Raw genomic sequence first — 16590 nt, 5'->3', positions numbered from 1 at the left:
TTAATTATGCGACCGCTTTCATTTAATAAGACATGCATTAACACTAACAGTTAAGTTAGTTAAAGCCCTGTGCAGCATACTCTATTAGGCAATGTACCACGTGCGCCTACCGTAGCGGGCGATGCACGATTATATAGGACTAAATTGTTATCCATTTCTTATTGAATTTAATGCTTCGTTTTTAATACAAAATCTCCCTATATGGTGTCAATTATATATTTAAAAAAATGATTTCCTTTTTAAATTGAATTTGTTAAACCATGACTGTCTTTTTACAAATCATTGGTCTACTACATTACTAGTAATCGACAAGAACTATCGCTAAAACCCTGCAATGAATAGATGATAGAGTCGAATCCTTGTGATTACTAAAACGCATTGCTTCTTTTGAAGTTTTATCGATGAACATGTCTTTATTTACATTATTGACCGCATTTATAGTTGATCGATATTAGCCTCGAGTCCATTAATTTTGTATAAAGGATTTCAATTTAGCGGCATTCCGATACGGATAATGGCACAATAAGGTGATTCGTTATAACGTTTGGAATAAACAGGTTGGAATTATAGCATTTTATTTAGATTTATGTATGTATTCTAATATAAAGTATCTGCATGTATGTATATTTGATGAACCAACCATATATATCTAACGTAAATGAAACAGACAATTAGAATTTGTTTTAACTTAGTCTAAATTAACATTTGAGTATATATTTAATAAATTTCTCACAATTTGCTATCTTTATCATATATTATTCAACAACGATATTTTAATGCGCCTGCTTCTTTTTTTTAGAATGGGATCAAATTCTTCAGTAAACAAGCCAGAGACTGTAACAAAGGGAAGTGATATAAATGAGCTAGTACACACGAATAATATAAAGGAAATTGTATCTACGAACTATTCAAAATCGGAGAAAGAATCAGGATTTGATATGGCAACTAATACAGCTAACATTGAAACATCAAAGGTTATGTCAAATCAAAGCAATGAAGGCGCGAAAGGGGAAGATTCGGAATTATCTGCTGATCAAAATATGCTTATTCACAAATGTCGTGTACAGTTACAGCAGTTTGTACATCAGGGTAAGGACTCTTTGAAAGTTGTTGATGACAAGATTGGTCGGAATGGTGGAAGTAATGAAAGAAATACCACAAGCCATAATAAAGAGAAAGTGAACTTAGAACGGCTGTCTAAGAATCTTGCCAGCGCTTACACTAAATACGAGGGAAACGTTTCAGTTAAAGCGTTATCTAGATTTCAAGAGAAATTAGGTGATGTAATTGCAGAGACAGGGGCGGCTGAAGAGTTTTGTGTCTATGTGATCAATGCTCTCAACGAGATGATGGAATCAAAGAGCAGTGATATAACTGTTACACTTACCTTGACAATCGTTTTGATGAATCTTGGAAACTACACTGACGGCTCGGTGTGTTTGTGTCAAACAATAGCGGCCAACAGTTCTTATTTGGAAGCATGTACACGATTTCTTGCTCTAAAGGTTGAACATAATAATCATTTTTTGTTACATTCTTTAATTGGTGTTTTAACTAGATAATTGCATATTATCATAATGTTTAAGTATAGATATAGAAAAACACGTTATTTTTCCTTTTTTTTTTAAATAATATCACTCATTATGGCAACAATAATTTTAGCTGTAATAATATAAACTGGCACTAATTAAGTAATGTTAATAATAAAACTTATGAGTTGTAAATGAACACGTTCAAAGAAGCCTAATTTATAATTATTGATCAACTTTTATAAATAGCATTGGGTACTGCATCAGTAAGCTTTGATAACACTAATGATACCATTTTCAGTAACCATAATTTGTTTTCAGGGTATTTGTGAAAGAATAAAGGGCATAAACTCTTTGACCTGTGATGATCCGGGCAATGAGTTCCTAGATAGTTTACTGACACCTTTGCATAATATTGCATCAAGGGATGAATTGGCGTCATCTATGCGGGACATAGGTTTTACAAACGAACTAAAATTACATCTGTCCAACGACAAAAGAGACATTTGGATGCAAGCTCTGGCAATACTTGCAGGTAAGTAATCTCATTTTATAAACCGATAAATGCGAAAAGACAATGCACCTAGTTGGCAAATTGTTTTAAAACTTATTTCTTTCTTTTGATTCGACCAGGTTGCGAATTTCTAAAATAGCCAAATGTTTAACTGTTTACCGACTGATGAGAAGAAGAAGGCGTTTCGAATCTTAAACCTCACGAAATCGCCTGCGATGACCTTTAACCAGGACATCTCACCGTTGCAGTATCACGAATTTCAGAATCCAAAAGGATTATTATTATTTCTCCTTAAATATTGCACCTTACATTTTTTATACCTGCAAATTATATGTATTCTTAATACTTGCTTCACGTCTGCAAATGACACCTAAATGACCGTATCTTTTGTATTAAATTAATGCGTTCAACAAAGAGTTTGATGTGTCTCCCTTTTATAATACATTATTGGTATTAGTTTCAAAAGCGATAGAGCACAACTAGTGAAAATGGCACATTTCTAATATCTTATATCATGAATAACCATTCTTATGACAAAAAATGACGATACTTCTATGGAAATAAAAATCGACTTGAATACTAGTTCATGTAACGTGTTATTTTTGCTCTGATTCATTTTGTAATGCTTCCAAAACAATTCGACCAAAGTTCGTTATTTATATTTATTATATTTAGAAAATAACTTGCCAATTGACTTTTTCAGCATTAGTGACAGAAGATGAATGCGATATTATTCAGTCAAATCACAAGCGAGTAGAAGAGTTACTAAGCGTGTTAGAACATGGTTTAGAAGAAGAAGAATTACGTTACGAGGGATGGTCCTGTCGGGAAATTGCTCATAGTAAGAAGTGTTGGCCTTGTATTATGCAGCCGTTTGTCGTATAAGTCTTGGTATTTTTAATAGTTGGTCAATGTCCGCGAAAACCTTTAATAAATGATATATTTGACTCAATAACTTAAAAAACACCCCAAAAAACCCACATCATTTAATCGCTCAAGCTAACCTATATACAATTTGTGGATATCTTTTCAATGTTTTTACACCACTGACAGAGGGAAATATGAACATTTGGATGTACTGTTTTAATCATCAAGTACTAGAATAATTTTCATTAACTCTTTAACAAACAACCAACATTCATTTTTACAAATGGTTGTATCGACCAGTTATAAATGATATAATTAAATCAAACCATTAACTTTACAATCGAAGAAGCCTTGTTTCAAGCACCAAAACAAATAAGAATATTAATCAAACAGATCGAGAGGCTCTCAACGGCACAACACGCACGCACGCACGCGCGCACGCACACACGCGCGCACGCACACACGCACACGCGCACACGCATACGCGAACACACTTATAGGCCCATTATATTGAACGAGAGGCACTTAACGCCACATGAAAACAAACTCGCAACTTTAGGCCCAACAAACTGAGCGTGAAACACTCAACATCACACGGCAATATACACATACTACTATGTTGCTCATTGCACTTTCAAACAAGGTTATATTATTGTGTTACCTGGAACTAGAACTGGATTGCTTGGCCTGCAGGATTGTCTATGAAGTATCGTGCATTTTAAAGAACGGAAAGAAAGGATATTAAAGAACACGTTCCCTGGATTATTACCAAGGTCAATACATCTCCATGTTCGCATGCTACATCATTTCTTTCCTAATTTGGTCGTGCTAAAGTATTTTGCATTGCATGTATTATTATATAGCAGTACGTCAAATTGGATAGATATACCAAATACCGATTCAAATGTCAACTCATTTATTTTGAAATACTAAATAAGACAATATGTAATACTAGCACAATGCGAGTATCGCATAAAGAAGCAATGCACCCGGGGTGTTTATTTGTAAATCAAGTAATAAACACATATGTCCAATACAATTGATGCTTTCACTTTTCAGCTGTTCGTTTACTGGCAAGAAACGATGCAAACAAACGGATGCTTGTTGAAATGGGTGCGTTTAAGACTTTGGTTGCACTTGCCAAGACAGAAGAGAAGGAGGAAAAAATGGGTTTGTGCATTTTGTTGTACCTCACACGATTTCCTATTAATGAAATGTGAAGTAACTTTCACCCAGTTGTTCGACATAAAAGGCAGGGAAAATATTGTAGTATACCAAGATCCGTATCCACTCTGTTTATAACTGAATTTGACAATTATCAAAACGTACTTGCCAAAAAAGAGGTGGGTACAGCATTTTTGTTGAACTTGCTTTAAAATAACACATGCCCTGTATTGGTAAATTTGTATACTTTCGTTGAGATCATTGTTTAATTTTGCCGCAGATTCTAATGATACTGGCCGAGGAAATGGTTCGAATAGACTGAAACTATGCATAACTGGTGAAGTATGGACATGCTTCCCAAGCAGCAAACAAACCATACAGTTCCATCTCCTCACCGTTACGAATGCAATGCCTTAAAATCCAGTGTGCTACTCACTCTACCAAACACATTTACATTTCAGAAAGTATACAATCAATTTGGGTACTGTGTTTTGACAAAGACAACAAGCGTGAAGCTGTCAATACAGAGGAACTTGGCATTGTGGATCTTCTTACTGACCTTCAAGGACACAAAGACAAAGATATAGCTCGAGCTTCTAAAAACGTGCTTTGGACATTACGCGATGCATTGGCAACCTCGACAATCAAACGATACCGGGAACAAGGTCAGTAAGATTAAATTTCCAGTTCAAACTATCAAGATTTTCCTAAAATTAATAATCCGTCGTCGGCCACTTACATAAACTTATTGGTATTTGATCATATACAGTCGAAACCCGTTAACTCGATATTCTTTTTCGAGCCTCGCAAATATTGAGCCAAGCGGGTATGCTTACATAGAGTAAAAATAAATCGGGCCTTTACAACTAGTTCGAGCCATCGAATAAATTGAGCCAAAACGATATCGAGTGAATGGGTGTCGACTGTATCAAATTAATTAGTAAATGATGATGGCTCTAAAAAACTAAACGAGTTTCAAAGTGTGTTAACTTTTTTGTGACTTTAGCTTATAAAGATAAACACTCAGCTGACAGCAACCATTCCAGTCAACAGAACGATGGTGCCAGTAACGCATGTGAAACACAGAAATCAAAAGCGAAAGGACATGTTTTGGATCCATCTGAAAAATTGCCTAATGGCTTAAAGGAGAGAAAACATATCATGATATCCTACAACAAGTACAGTAGAGAGATCCTGATGAAAATTAAAGCTGAAATATGTCGACATGGCTATACGGTACCTAGAAAGAACTTTCACTTCATTCCATACAATTTAAAAACCATGACTATTATGATAACAACCGAACCTTGTTGGTTCAAACTCGCTTGACTCGAGTTCCTCGTTGGGTCGAACTAAGTGCAAAGGACCGATTTTTTATATACTGAAGTTAAGCATCCCCGCTTGGCGAGCCAATGGGGTAGACTGTATTATGGATAATCGTGTAAATATTATGATCGAACATAGAAATAAAGAGTATTTAATGGGATAGTGATTAAGTGATGACTCCAAACTCTTGTAATTGTTTAACCTTTTCGTCTAATGATTCCATTTTTTAAGATGTAAAAGTGAAAAGGTTCTAATACTGTTTTCGATGCCACTCAGAATAATTGTGCGTTCTCATTTAGGTATGGATGGACGTGGACAACATATCAGGCTCCACCCTGGATGCAATGGCTTGTGCTGTAGAAGAGGCCGAAATTATACTGATTTGCATGTCGCAAATGTACAAGGACAGCAATAACTGTCGTGCTGGTACAGTAACTTCTGTTGCAAAGGTGTAAGAGTGGTTAAGTTGAATAGGTATCCGCATCTTACCTAAGAGGTTTTGGGCTCGATCCCCACCAGAGATAATTTCCCATATCCTCTCAAAAATGACAAGAGTACTGGTTTATGCCCAGGACAAGGACTCGAACGTGACCTTATAACCTATCAGCTTTCGTTAAATCGAGCTTAAATAAATTAGTATATACTAAACTTATGTTCCTCCTATTTTCTTAATAGTCTTTGTTCGTTATTGACATTCATTGTTTAATTTTGAAACCCTTGTGTATTTCTGTATGGCCGTTCTTAATCTGACCAAATGGTACCTGTGATTTAGCCTGATTCACTGCAACGATATGAAGACTAGACTTACTGCTGCGGTTTCCTTTGCTACTATATTTAACATTATGTTCAGCTTGGGAAAACAATGTCCATGGTACCACTTGTTTTTTTACAGTTTTAACGAACTCTTACCTGATTTAATTGCAGAAGCCGAGTATGCCTTCAAGCTGAACAAGAAGATTATCCCATTGTGCATGGATATGAACTACAAACCTGATGGCTGGCTTGGGATCATGATCGGTACCAAGCTGTTCTTTGACTTCAGCGGCAAATATAAATTTTCAGACAAAATGGGAGATTTGCAAAACGAGATTGATAGAATGTATCCAGATTCATTTTTAAAGGTGCAGGTAAGCTGTATGTCTTCTATAGGAATAATGGTCCAATGGCATGTAAAAGAACTTCATAAATAGTCGTGTCTGTGTTACAAGCTGTTTGCCTCAAGTATATTCTACATTTATCGTATTTAGCAACATGAAGTGCATATTGAAGTATGAAAGTATATATATATATATATATATATAAAGATTGAAATTTCATACAAAGGCAAATGATATATAGTTCTTTGGGGCGGTCGTGTATTCATGCTAAGTTTAATAACATGATCTTGACCAATATCAAGTGTGCCTTTGCATACAATGGTTGCAGTGGGCGTCGTAGATGTGACCGCTCCTGTTTTCTTCTTGATTCTCTGGAAAATGATATGTTTCAGCCAATCAAAGAAGAGCGACTGCAGGCTGTAGTTGTGGTGGACGGCGTAGATGCGGCCGCTCCTGCTGGTCACCAGAGGTCTCCAACAGAATACGCGTCTGCGCGACAATCGAATCCTGGTATTGCATGCAATCTGACAAGAGAATTCATTGACTCTTGGTACAAAACACATTTGCTTACCGGGTAGGTGTATTAGAAATTAATACTACCGTGAATTTTTAAGTATATTGTCAGCTTAAATGCACAGCGCAATGGCACAAACGAAGCCGATATGAAATATGGTACCTTTTTGCACAGAACAATATGTTTGTAGAATAATCAAAATGTTTAGGTTATAAAGATATCATAATCGATGGCCACACTTCCAAATGTCGAAGCTACACAATCCCATGATTTGGGTAGCAACGTTTTACTTATTTAATCTTGGTACTTTGATCACACATTTGTTTTACAAAATGACGAAGTTACAATTTTTGTAGTTACAAATTTCAGAAGGTTCGGCATTTTTGCTTCTCAGTGAGATGTCCAATCATTGCTCGACATTTTGATCACATGATACAACAATATTTTCTCATTGGTCTATTTACTCGGCATTGTGCAGTTAGATGCTGCTCGCCGTTATTATTTATGTGATGAAAAAACTCCGAAACAGAAAATATGCAGCTTCGTTATTTGGAAGTGAGGCCATTTATGTCATATTGCAACTTTTAGCATTCAGTTAACAAGAATACGATTCATTATAAAGGTACCATATGTCATATTGCAACTTTTAGCATTCAGTTAACAAGAATACGCTTCATTATAAATGCACCATATGTCATATTGCAACTTTTAGCATTCAGTTAACAAGAATACGATTTATTATAAAGGTACCATATGTACGATTTCAACTTTTAGCATTCAGTTAATAAGAATGCCCTTTATTATAAAGGTACCATATGTCATATTGCAATTTTAAGCATTCATTTAATAAGGATGCGCTTTATTATAAAGGTACCATATGTACGATTTCAACTTTAAGCATTCAGTTAATAAGAATAAGCTTTATTATAAAGGTACCATATGTACGATTTCAACTTTAAGCATTCAGTTAATAAGAATAAGCTTTATTATAAAGGTACCATATGTACGATTTCAACTTTTAGCATTCAGTTAATAAGAATACGCCTTATTATAAAGGTGCCATATGTACGATTTCAACTTTTAGCATTCAGTTAATAAGAATGCGCTTGATTATAAAGGTGCCATATGTACGATTTCAACTTTTAGCATTCAGTTAATAAGAATACGCTTTATTATAAAGGTACCATATGTCATATTGCAACTTTAAGCATTCAGTTAATAAGAATACGCTTTATTATAAAGGTACCATATGTACGATTTCAACTTTTAGCATTCAGTTAATAAGAATACGCTTTATTATAAAGGTACCATATGTCATATTGCAACTTTAAGCATTCAGTTAATAAGAATACGCCTTATTATAGAGTCACCATATGTCATATTTCAACTTAAGGCATTCAGTTAATAACAATACGCTTCATTAGAAAGTTACTATATGTTATATTGCAACTTTTATCATTCACTTAATAAGAATACGCTTCATTATAAAGGTACCATATGTTATAATGCAACATTTAACATTCAATTAATAAGAATACGCTTTATTATAAAGGTACCATATGTCATAATGCAACTTTTAGCATTCAGTTAATAAGAATGCGCTTCATTATAAAGGTACCATATGTCATATTGCAACTTTTAGCATTCAGTTAATAAGAATACGCTTTATTATAAAGGTACCATATGTCATAATGCAACTTTTAGCATTCAGTTAATAAGAATGCGCTTCATTATAAAGGTACCATATGTCATATTGCAACTTTTAGCATTCAGTTAATAAGAATACGCTTTATTATAAAGGTACCATATGTCATAATGCAACTTTTAGCATTCAGTTAATAAGAATGCGCTTCATTATAAGGAACCATATGTCACATTGCAACTATAAGCATTCAGTTAATAAGAATACGCTTCATTATAAAGGTACCATATGTCATATTGCAACTTATAGCATTCAGTTAATAAGAATACGCTTTATTATAAAGGTACCATATGTCATATTGTAACTTTTAGCATTCAGTTAATAAGAATGCGCTTCATTATAAGGTACCACATGTCACATTGCAACTATAAGCATTCAGTTAATAAGAATACGCTTCATTAAACAGGTACTATATGTCATACTTCAACTTTTAGCATTCAGTTAATAAGAATACGCTTTATTTTAAAGGTACCATATGTCACATTGCAATTATAAGCATTCAGTTAATAAGAATACGCTTCATTTAACAGGTACTATATGTCATACTTCAACTTTTAGCATTAAGAATACGCTTCATTATAAAGGAACCATATTCCATATTTCAACTTTTAGCATTCAGTTATTATGAATATGCTGCATTATTAAGGTACCATATGTCATATGGTTCCCTCTCCTACTATTATTTCAAAATATGATTTAAAGATTAAAAGTACCCTAACAAATATAATTAAATATGCATATTCTTATGTATACAAAACAACACCAGTTCTACAACCATGAAATGTTTTATTGCAAAACATTTATATTCTAGTACGTAAAGCATTTAAAGGTGATCATCTCTCATTGCACAGTATTGCACATAGGAGTGGGAATACGTACACATATCACAATTATACAAGTTTTGCCTTTTTAGTTTTATTTCACTGTATAATAAAAAGTTTATTCAGGTAAAGCTGTGCCCTCACAGATTAAAGTGACACTCTTATTCAAAATCAATACTAACACATGTATCACAAACATTAATTTTGACTAATTATATATATAATAAATCTTTAACTACTTACTGAATAATGGAATGGAATTTATGGAAAATATTAATTACTGATAACAAGATTGTAACCGTGTATTTAATAGCAGAAAGTGCAAAATGATTAAATGATGTGTGAACACTAAAATATTTACCGTGGTCTACTTTAGTCTCATATGGTAGAAATACCGCTTTTTATGCTCATTTATTTTAAATTAAACTCGGTATCCTTCATAAAAACCACTGTTTTCGACATTAACTCATACTTTTTGGAATATTCAAACAATTTTATTAATTGTGGTAAATCTTATTTGGGAGTAAGAGTGCATCTTAAACCGTTTTGAAAACTTATCTTATTTAATGTCTTTGCGTTAATATCTAACAACCAGTGATATCAGACTGCTGACAAAAGATCAGATGGCAGATATTCATATTTCCGTTCGAATATTAATGTTTTATAACTGAAAGGATTACTAACGCTTTAAGAAAAATGCATACAACATCAATTTTTGAACATAAATATGGAAACCTGCGATTTGCGTTTTTGTGAGCAGTCTTATCACCGTCGTCCATACATTAGCGCAAAAATTGGCTCGTTTGAAGACAAAGAATGAAATGAAAATGTCAAAACGTTCCATATGTCAGAGTGCACCTTTAAAGCTTTAACGGTTTTGGTCAATATAGTTAAAAATCACACTATTGCATATATCGGGCCTCTGTACCTTTTCAGAAAGATATATTTATTCTAAAGAATGTTCACCTAACCCGAAAATCATAAACACCGTCAATAAGATAATTACAATTTTTACTTTAATGATTAAATATCCGGATAAACCTAAGAGCTGGGAATTTCTTGTCTCATAACACCCGTAAAATATTGATGTTTCTGCTATCCGGTGGTTTCGCTTTCCTCTTGCCAGCGCAGAGATTCCGAGAACGAATCATGCTGTCGATCTAAACTTCATTTGTTTTCTTCTTTTTTTCTTTCTTCACATAATAATTAAACATACTTTCAAAACAAATGTCTAATTAAGCAACATTTTGAAAATTGGTTTCTTTGATAAAAACTTTATTTTTGCAGTTGCATTCCCTCAACCATTTGTGCCGATGAACTGACGATGCTGGTGGACATGAAACAAGAAGCGCCGGAATTCTTCTACAAGTGCCTTTGTAATATGTACAAAATTCGAGACCCTGTTAAACTGGCCAAAGTTATTAAAGCTCTCCGAGAACTTCATGTATAACGTGAACAACTCGAATAATCATATTTTCACTTGCATTTACTATATATGTGACATGTTTATATTGATGCATTCCAATGACACAACACTTCATGTGTTTGTTTTATGTTGTACGCTAAACAATTATCGATGGCCTCGTTTCCAATGTCGAAGCTACAAAATCCAACGTTAAGTAGCATTTGTTTAGTATTTAATCTTGGTATTTTGAGCACATTCTATCTTAAAAGATGTCGATGTTACAATTTTTGTAGCTACAATTTCTGAAGGTTCGGCTTTTTTGCTTCTCTGTGAGATGTCCAATCATTCCTTGATATTTTGATCACATTATGCAAAACCATTTTCTCATTGGACTGCTTACTCGGCACGCCTTTATGATGTGTGAATTATAAAAAATCCGAAAAGAAACAAAATGCTGACTCGGCATATTAAAGTGAGACCATCGTTTTGTTGGTTGGTCGTACGTCTCTGTAGTGTGTTCCAGACCCAGCTGGAAAACGGATTTTGTGTCGATTTTTGGCCAACTTTGCAAGTGGTTTAAACGAGTCAACGAGTTTTTTTCCAGCATGGTGACCTTTGTGGGGGGTGCATGTGTCCGTTACAACGCCTACTAGGTAGTACTCCGCCTACGTCACTCTAGTGAGTTCCAGACCCAGCTGGAAAACGGTTTTTGTGTCGATTTTGTTGGATTTTTGCCAACTTTCCAAGTGGTTTAAACGAATTAACCAGTTTTTTTTCCAGTATGGTGACCTATATGGGGTGGAAAGTGCATGTCTTCCCTACAATGCCTAGATGGTACTCCGCCTATGTCACTCTAGTGAGTACCAGACTCAGCCGTAAAACGGTTTTTGTGTCAATTTGTGTTGGATCTTGAACAACTTTGCAAAAGGACTTAACGAATTAACCATTTTTTTCCAGTATGGTGACCTATATGGGTTTGTAGGTGCATGTGTCCGTTACAACGCCTACTCGGTGGTACTCCACATACGTCTCTGAAGTGAGTACCAGACCCAGCTGGAAAACGTTTTTGTGTCGACTTTTATTGGATTTTGGCCAACTTTCCAAGTGGTTTAAACGAATTAACCAGTTTTCCTAGTATAGTGACCTATATGGAGTGGTAGGTTAATGCCTTCGAGATGGTACTCTGCCTTCTTCGCTTTAGTGAGTACCAGACTCAGCTGGAAAACCGTTTTTTTGTCGATTTTTGCGGAATTTTTGCCAACTTTGCAAGTGGTATAAACGAGTTGACGAGGTTTTCTCAGTATGGTAGCCTATATCGTGTGGTATGTGTTCCCGACAATGCATACTCGGAGGTACTCCTCCTTTGTCACTAAAGTGTGTTTCAGACCCAGCCGGAATTTTTGTTTTGTTTCGATTGTTTGTGGAATTTGGGCCAACTTTGCGAATGGTTTAACGAGTTAACGAGTGTTCCTAGTAATTTGACATATATGGGCTGGTAGGTGTATTTGACATTAATGTGGGAAATGGCGGCCAGATAGTTTTAATCTCCGGCAGGAAACTCTGGCTGGAATCATTATTCTCTGGCCAGTAAACTTTTCCCGCTGTCCGGCAAACTTAACTTTTGATTGGTTAATAGAAAACTGGGATAAGTACATGAAACATTTGCCTCCTATACCGGGCCAGGATGTTTGGGTCATTTCAACCATTCCCGTGAGTAAATATAAAACACCTGGGTGTAGGGAACTACTTTTTTCCGACCGTTGTCACGCATTCGTCTTTACTACAATAAATTTGTCATGTCCATAGAGACGGGATGTAATTGGAAAAGATGCTTTCGTATTGTTTGTAGTATAATGTCTGTCACGCAAGATATTCCGTCTACAGCTGAACGTGAAATTAACGTATAATATTAATGTCACGGATTTATAAACTTCGTTCCAATACATAAGCATTATTATCCTTGGTATTGAAAAAGTTGCACCAATCACGTGCCCTCTTTTACTTCCGGAATAATGATTTATATACGTGAATATGTATTTCGGGTATGCTTCCAAAATTCGGACACAAGATAGTTCAAGATTTATTTACATACTATCAAGATACAGTAAAGTATTTACAGTTTAAGCAATGAACAATTAATTAAACAATGATTAAGAAAATAATACGATTTATACAAATATAAATTACCTCATAAAACTGTTACTATTACAAGTAACGTTGATTCATTTGATATCGTGTATGTATTATTATATACTCTATCAGTTACAAGGTTAGTACTAAGGTGAACGGAATACGGTTGATTGAATGCGCCCCGTACATCCCATATTGGGTCACCTACTAACCCCGTAACTTATATATCACGTCTCCAACCTGTTAATCATTGATCTAGACGCCAACTCTAACTGAGAAATGTTTCATTTATTCATCGGAATGCGAAAAAATACGCAATTTTTGTACGTTATAACGATAAGTGACCATATATAGACTAATATGGGGTCACCGCGTGACCAGTCCTGGACCAATAGCGTTGCATCATTCATGTTGGAGGCGTGATATATATATACATAATTTTATATAGTTAATCAAAATCAGATACTCACTGTATGATACACTATATTGATAAAGTAATGCTATTTTATTTTAAGTCCTGACAAATTAGAACATCATTATCATCGTCACCATCATTATCATCGGCATCATCACCGCCACCACCATCATCATCATCATTATCAACATCATCATCATCATCATCATCATCATCAGCAGCAACATCATCATTATCATCATCACCATCAGCAACGTCATCATCATCAGCATCATCATCATCATGTATGTTTGTGTCTTTTATTACTTTAAGTTAACATAGTTACACGATAGCTACTACAATTGTATGCTAGTAAATAATATAGAGAGCCTTAGGAAAATAATTTAAGAACATCAATGAATTTCATTAAATTATACTCTTACCGAATAAAACAATATTCTTACCTGAATCAAACAGCTAAAAAAGCTTATATTAAATAATAAGTCAAAATATAGTCGATTCAATATTATATTTAATAATTTTAATTAATGATTTTCTATTTATAGGAAGCATGTATATTTTTAAAATCGAATTTGTTTCAGGTAAGAGATAATATACAAAGAAATGTCGCATTTTACAAAATAAAAATATAATTTATGTACAATTTAGGTTTAATATGTACAGCATCATTTATATGTATACGTCTGTACATGAATGAAGTAATATTCATAAACATAGCAGGTAACTAAAATGACATCAATATGTTTAAAACGTACCACTGAAGTCCATAAGCACTAAAAATTAATACCAAGATCTTGTTTAAGACAAAATCATGTAAGCTGATCTAACTAAATGCGTTGTAAACTTTGCGTTCGTAACAAATCGTCTTTATCGTAAGTGCACAAATTGCTGCATAGTTGTTCTACGTTCATAAAACAAACGTGAATATTTACATTGTATAGTATATACTACATATTGCTAAGAATTGATAATATATTTTCTTCGCTCACGAGATATTTTGGTGTGCTATTCCAATTACACGCTTTAGTCATCATGAAACCTGCATCGTCTTCTTTAAAAGAGGGTATCAGTTTGTTTTATTTCATCACTTCGCCTATCAGTGTCCTTTGGGTCGTCTAAGTTTTCATCGTTTTGTGATTGAGCAGGTTGCTGTTCAACGCTGAAGTCTTTATCATTTGCAAAACAGCTTTCTTCAATTTGTTCTGATTGACCTATTTCTACGGAAGACTCTACATTTTGTCCGAGATTTAGATGATCAAGTTCAATATTTAGCTCCTCACATTCTTCCCTCTCAATAGCATGAATATAATTCGCTTGAAATTGTCCTATTTCACCAAAAACTTCTTCCCCTTCGTCGAAATATTTAGCAGCTAACTTTCGCTTATCTTCAGCCTTGGCTTTTTGGTAAAGTTCTTCAAGGTCCAAATATTCGTGAGTGCACACAAGTTCAATACTGCTTTTAGATTTTGAACCGCAAGGTCGGGGTTTAACTTCGTTCGTGTTATCTGTCTTACCGACTCGACCAAGATCACCGTCCGAATATGAGACACTCCGTCTGGGCTTACATTCGACGGTACTGTCAAGTCCATTTTTGCCGTCAAACTTTATGATGCTCCGTCGGGAATAACTATCGTCCGTTAGTTCCTTTGTAGGCAAGATTCCACTAACACGTTCATTTGTCGTGACGCTGCGTCGGGGGTTTAACTCTCTGTTGCTTATGTAGCTGTGAATACTGCTTCTCCTTAAACTTCCACCACCGGTAGCATAAGGTTCCACAAAAGTCGTACTGGAAGACCCCGAGGAAATTCTATTTAAAATAGGGTCCACCCTCTCCCTAACGCATGGAGGACAGATACATGGTTTTCGATCTTTGATTTTATCATAGTGATCTGGAAGGTTTTGCTTGCAGATGTAATGATAATGATCCATGGTTTCTAAAATAATTGAAAACAATAACAAACTGCTAATCATGCTCAGTACAGACTCCTGACAATTATATGCGATCAGCATCACGAAAACAGAATCATAACATTCGTATTTTTCACATATATTCGTGCATTATGGAAAACGGTATATTACTGTTACAAAAATGCAATACATTATTTAAAATGATTATGATTTAATTATCCGGTTTATTACAACGTGAATATACTAAGATCCAAATTTATATGAGCAATAAACACACAAATTTACATTTTAGTGTCTAATGTGAAATTAAATAAGCTGATTAAATGAATATTTACCTTCGTTGATGTCGGCATACAGGGCAGAACTTTGCCGTCTCCGAGACCTAGAGGGTTGTTGCCTTGGTGCACGAAATACTCTGCGCGGCTCAATGCGTTCATTCAGCTGGCGGTTAAACCTGCATAATTAAACAACATCAAGGATAATACAACCTTTTCAATCATCATCCAATGATCCGACATTAACTAAATAGCATTAAGTTTCCTATAAAACGCACAATACACCAAATAAAATGTTCAAACAAATTACTTGCAATATGATGTTCTGAGGACAAATCCCATTTTGGAACCTCAAAAAATGAAGCCTTTTGTATTTTATTGCTCTCTTTTAACCAGCGCTTTTTAAATACTTATAAAGAGAAGCATATATCAAAACATGTTATATTATCGTGCAGTAGCAGAGTATACTGTAACGTATCAAAACGTCCTCTTTAACGCGCACCTTTAATCTAAATGTGTGTATCTAAAGGATGGCACTTATAAATATTTAATATGTTCGTACATAACAACACATATCTAGTTACCCATACATTTATTCGCTACTTCGCTTCTCTCACCTTTTTCGAGCCCAAAAACAGCAAATAATCCCGACGACAACAACAACCACAGTGGCAATAACTGGTATGACGATAAAGGTTGTCTTTAAAGAGTTGACGTTCTCTTTATCGGTGGATTCTAAAAAAATGGAGCGTTATAATATAAATGGCTGGAGAAACCTAATAACCAAAACTTGAATTTAAACAAGCAACAATTTCTCGAACAATCATAAGATATCCGGTCCACAAATATGGAAATTTTGAATAACTTGTGACCCTAAATTATTTTTGTATTATTTGAAAAGGTCTTGTGTACAGAAAAAGAAT

General features: G+C 34.6%; 2 protein-coding genes across 4 annotated transcripts in view; one reads left to right on the top strand and one right to left on the bottom strand.

Moving 5' to 3' along the window:
* The first annotated feature begins 440 nt into the window (after positions 1-440).
* Positions 441-16590, top strand: part of LOC128234333 (uncharacterized) — a 29321-nt gene continuing 13171 nt past the window's right edge. Inside the window, exons 1-11 of one of the 3 annotated variants that reach the window (XM_052948527.1) lie at positions 441-557; positions 800-1505; positions 1851-2064; positions 2747-2884; positions 3970-4080; positions 4536-4739; positions 5081-5310; positions 5700-5826; positions 6325-6527; positions 6890-7071; positions 11897-12784. In XM_052948527.1, coding sequence (XP_052804487.1) covers positions 801-1505; positions 1851-2064; positions 2747-2884; positions 3970-4080; positions 4536-4739; positions 5081-5310; positions 5700-5826; positions 6325-6527; positions 6890-7071; positions 11897-11921 — 2139 coding nt within the window. In that variant the 5' untranslated portion in view covers positions 441-557; position 800 and the 3' untranslated portion in view covers positions 11922-12784. The other 2 variants (XM_052948511.1, XM_052948520.1) reach the window with 2 other exon arrangements.
* LOC128234323 (low-density lipoprotein receptor-related protein 2-like) overlaps positions 13059-16590 on the bottom strand; it is a 46352-nt gene continuing 42820 nt past the window's right edge. Inside the window, exons 9-11 of the mRNA XM_052948500.1 lie at positions 16285-16402; positions 15728-15846; positions 13059-15418 (exon numbers count right to left, since the gene is read on the bottom strand). Of these exons, the coding sequence (XP_052804460.1) occupies positions 14538-15418; positions 15728-15846; positions 16285-16402 (1118 nt within the window). The 3' untranslated portion in view covers positions 13059-14537. The remainder of the gene's footprint in view (positions 15419-15727; positions 15847-16284; positions 16403-16590) is intronic.

Source organism: Mya arenaria, chromosome 1, assembly GCF_026914265.1.
Source record: "Mya arenaria isolate MELC-2E11 chromosome 1, ASM2691426v1".
NCBI classification, from domain to species: domain Eukaryota; kingdom Metazoa; phylum Mollusca; class Bivalvia; order Myida; family Myidae; genus Mya; species Mya arenaria.
The sequence above is the reverse complement of the archived record's forward strand: the minus strand, read 5'-3'. Positions and strand labels throughout refer to the sequence as shown.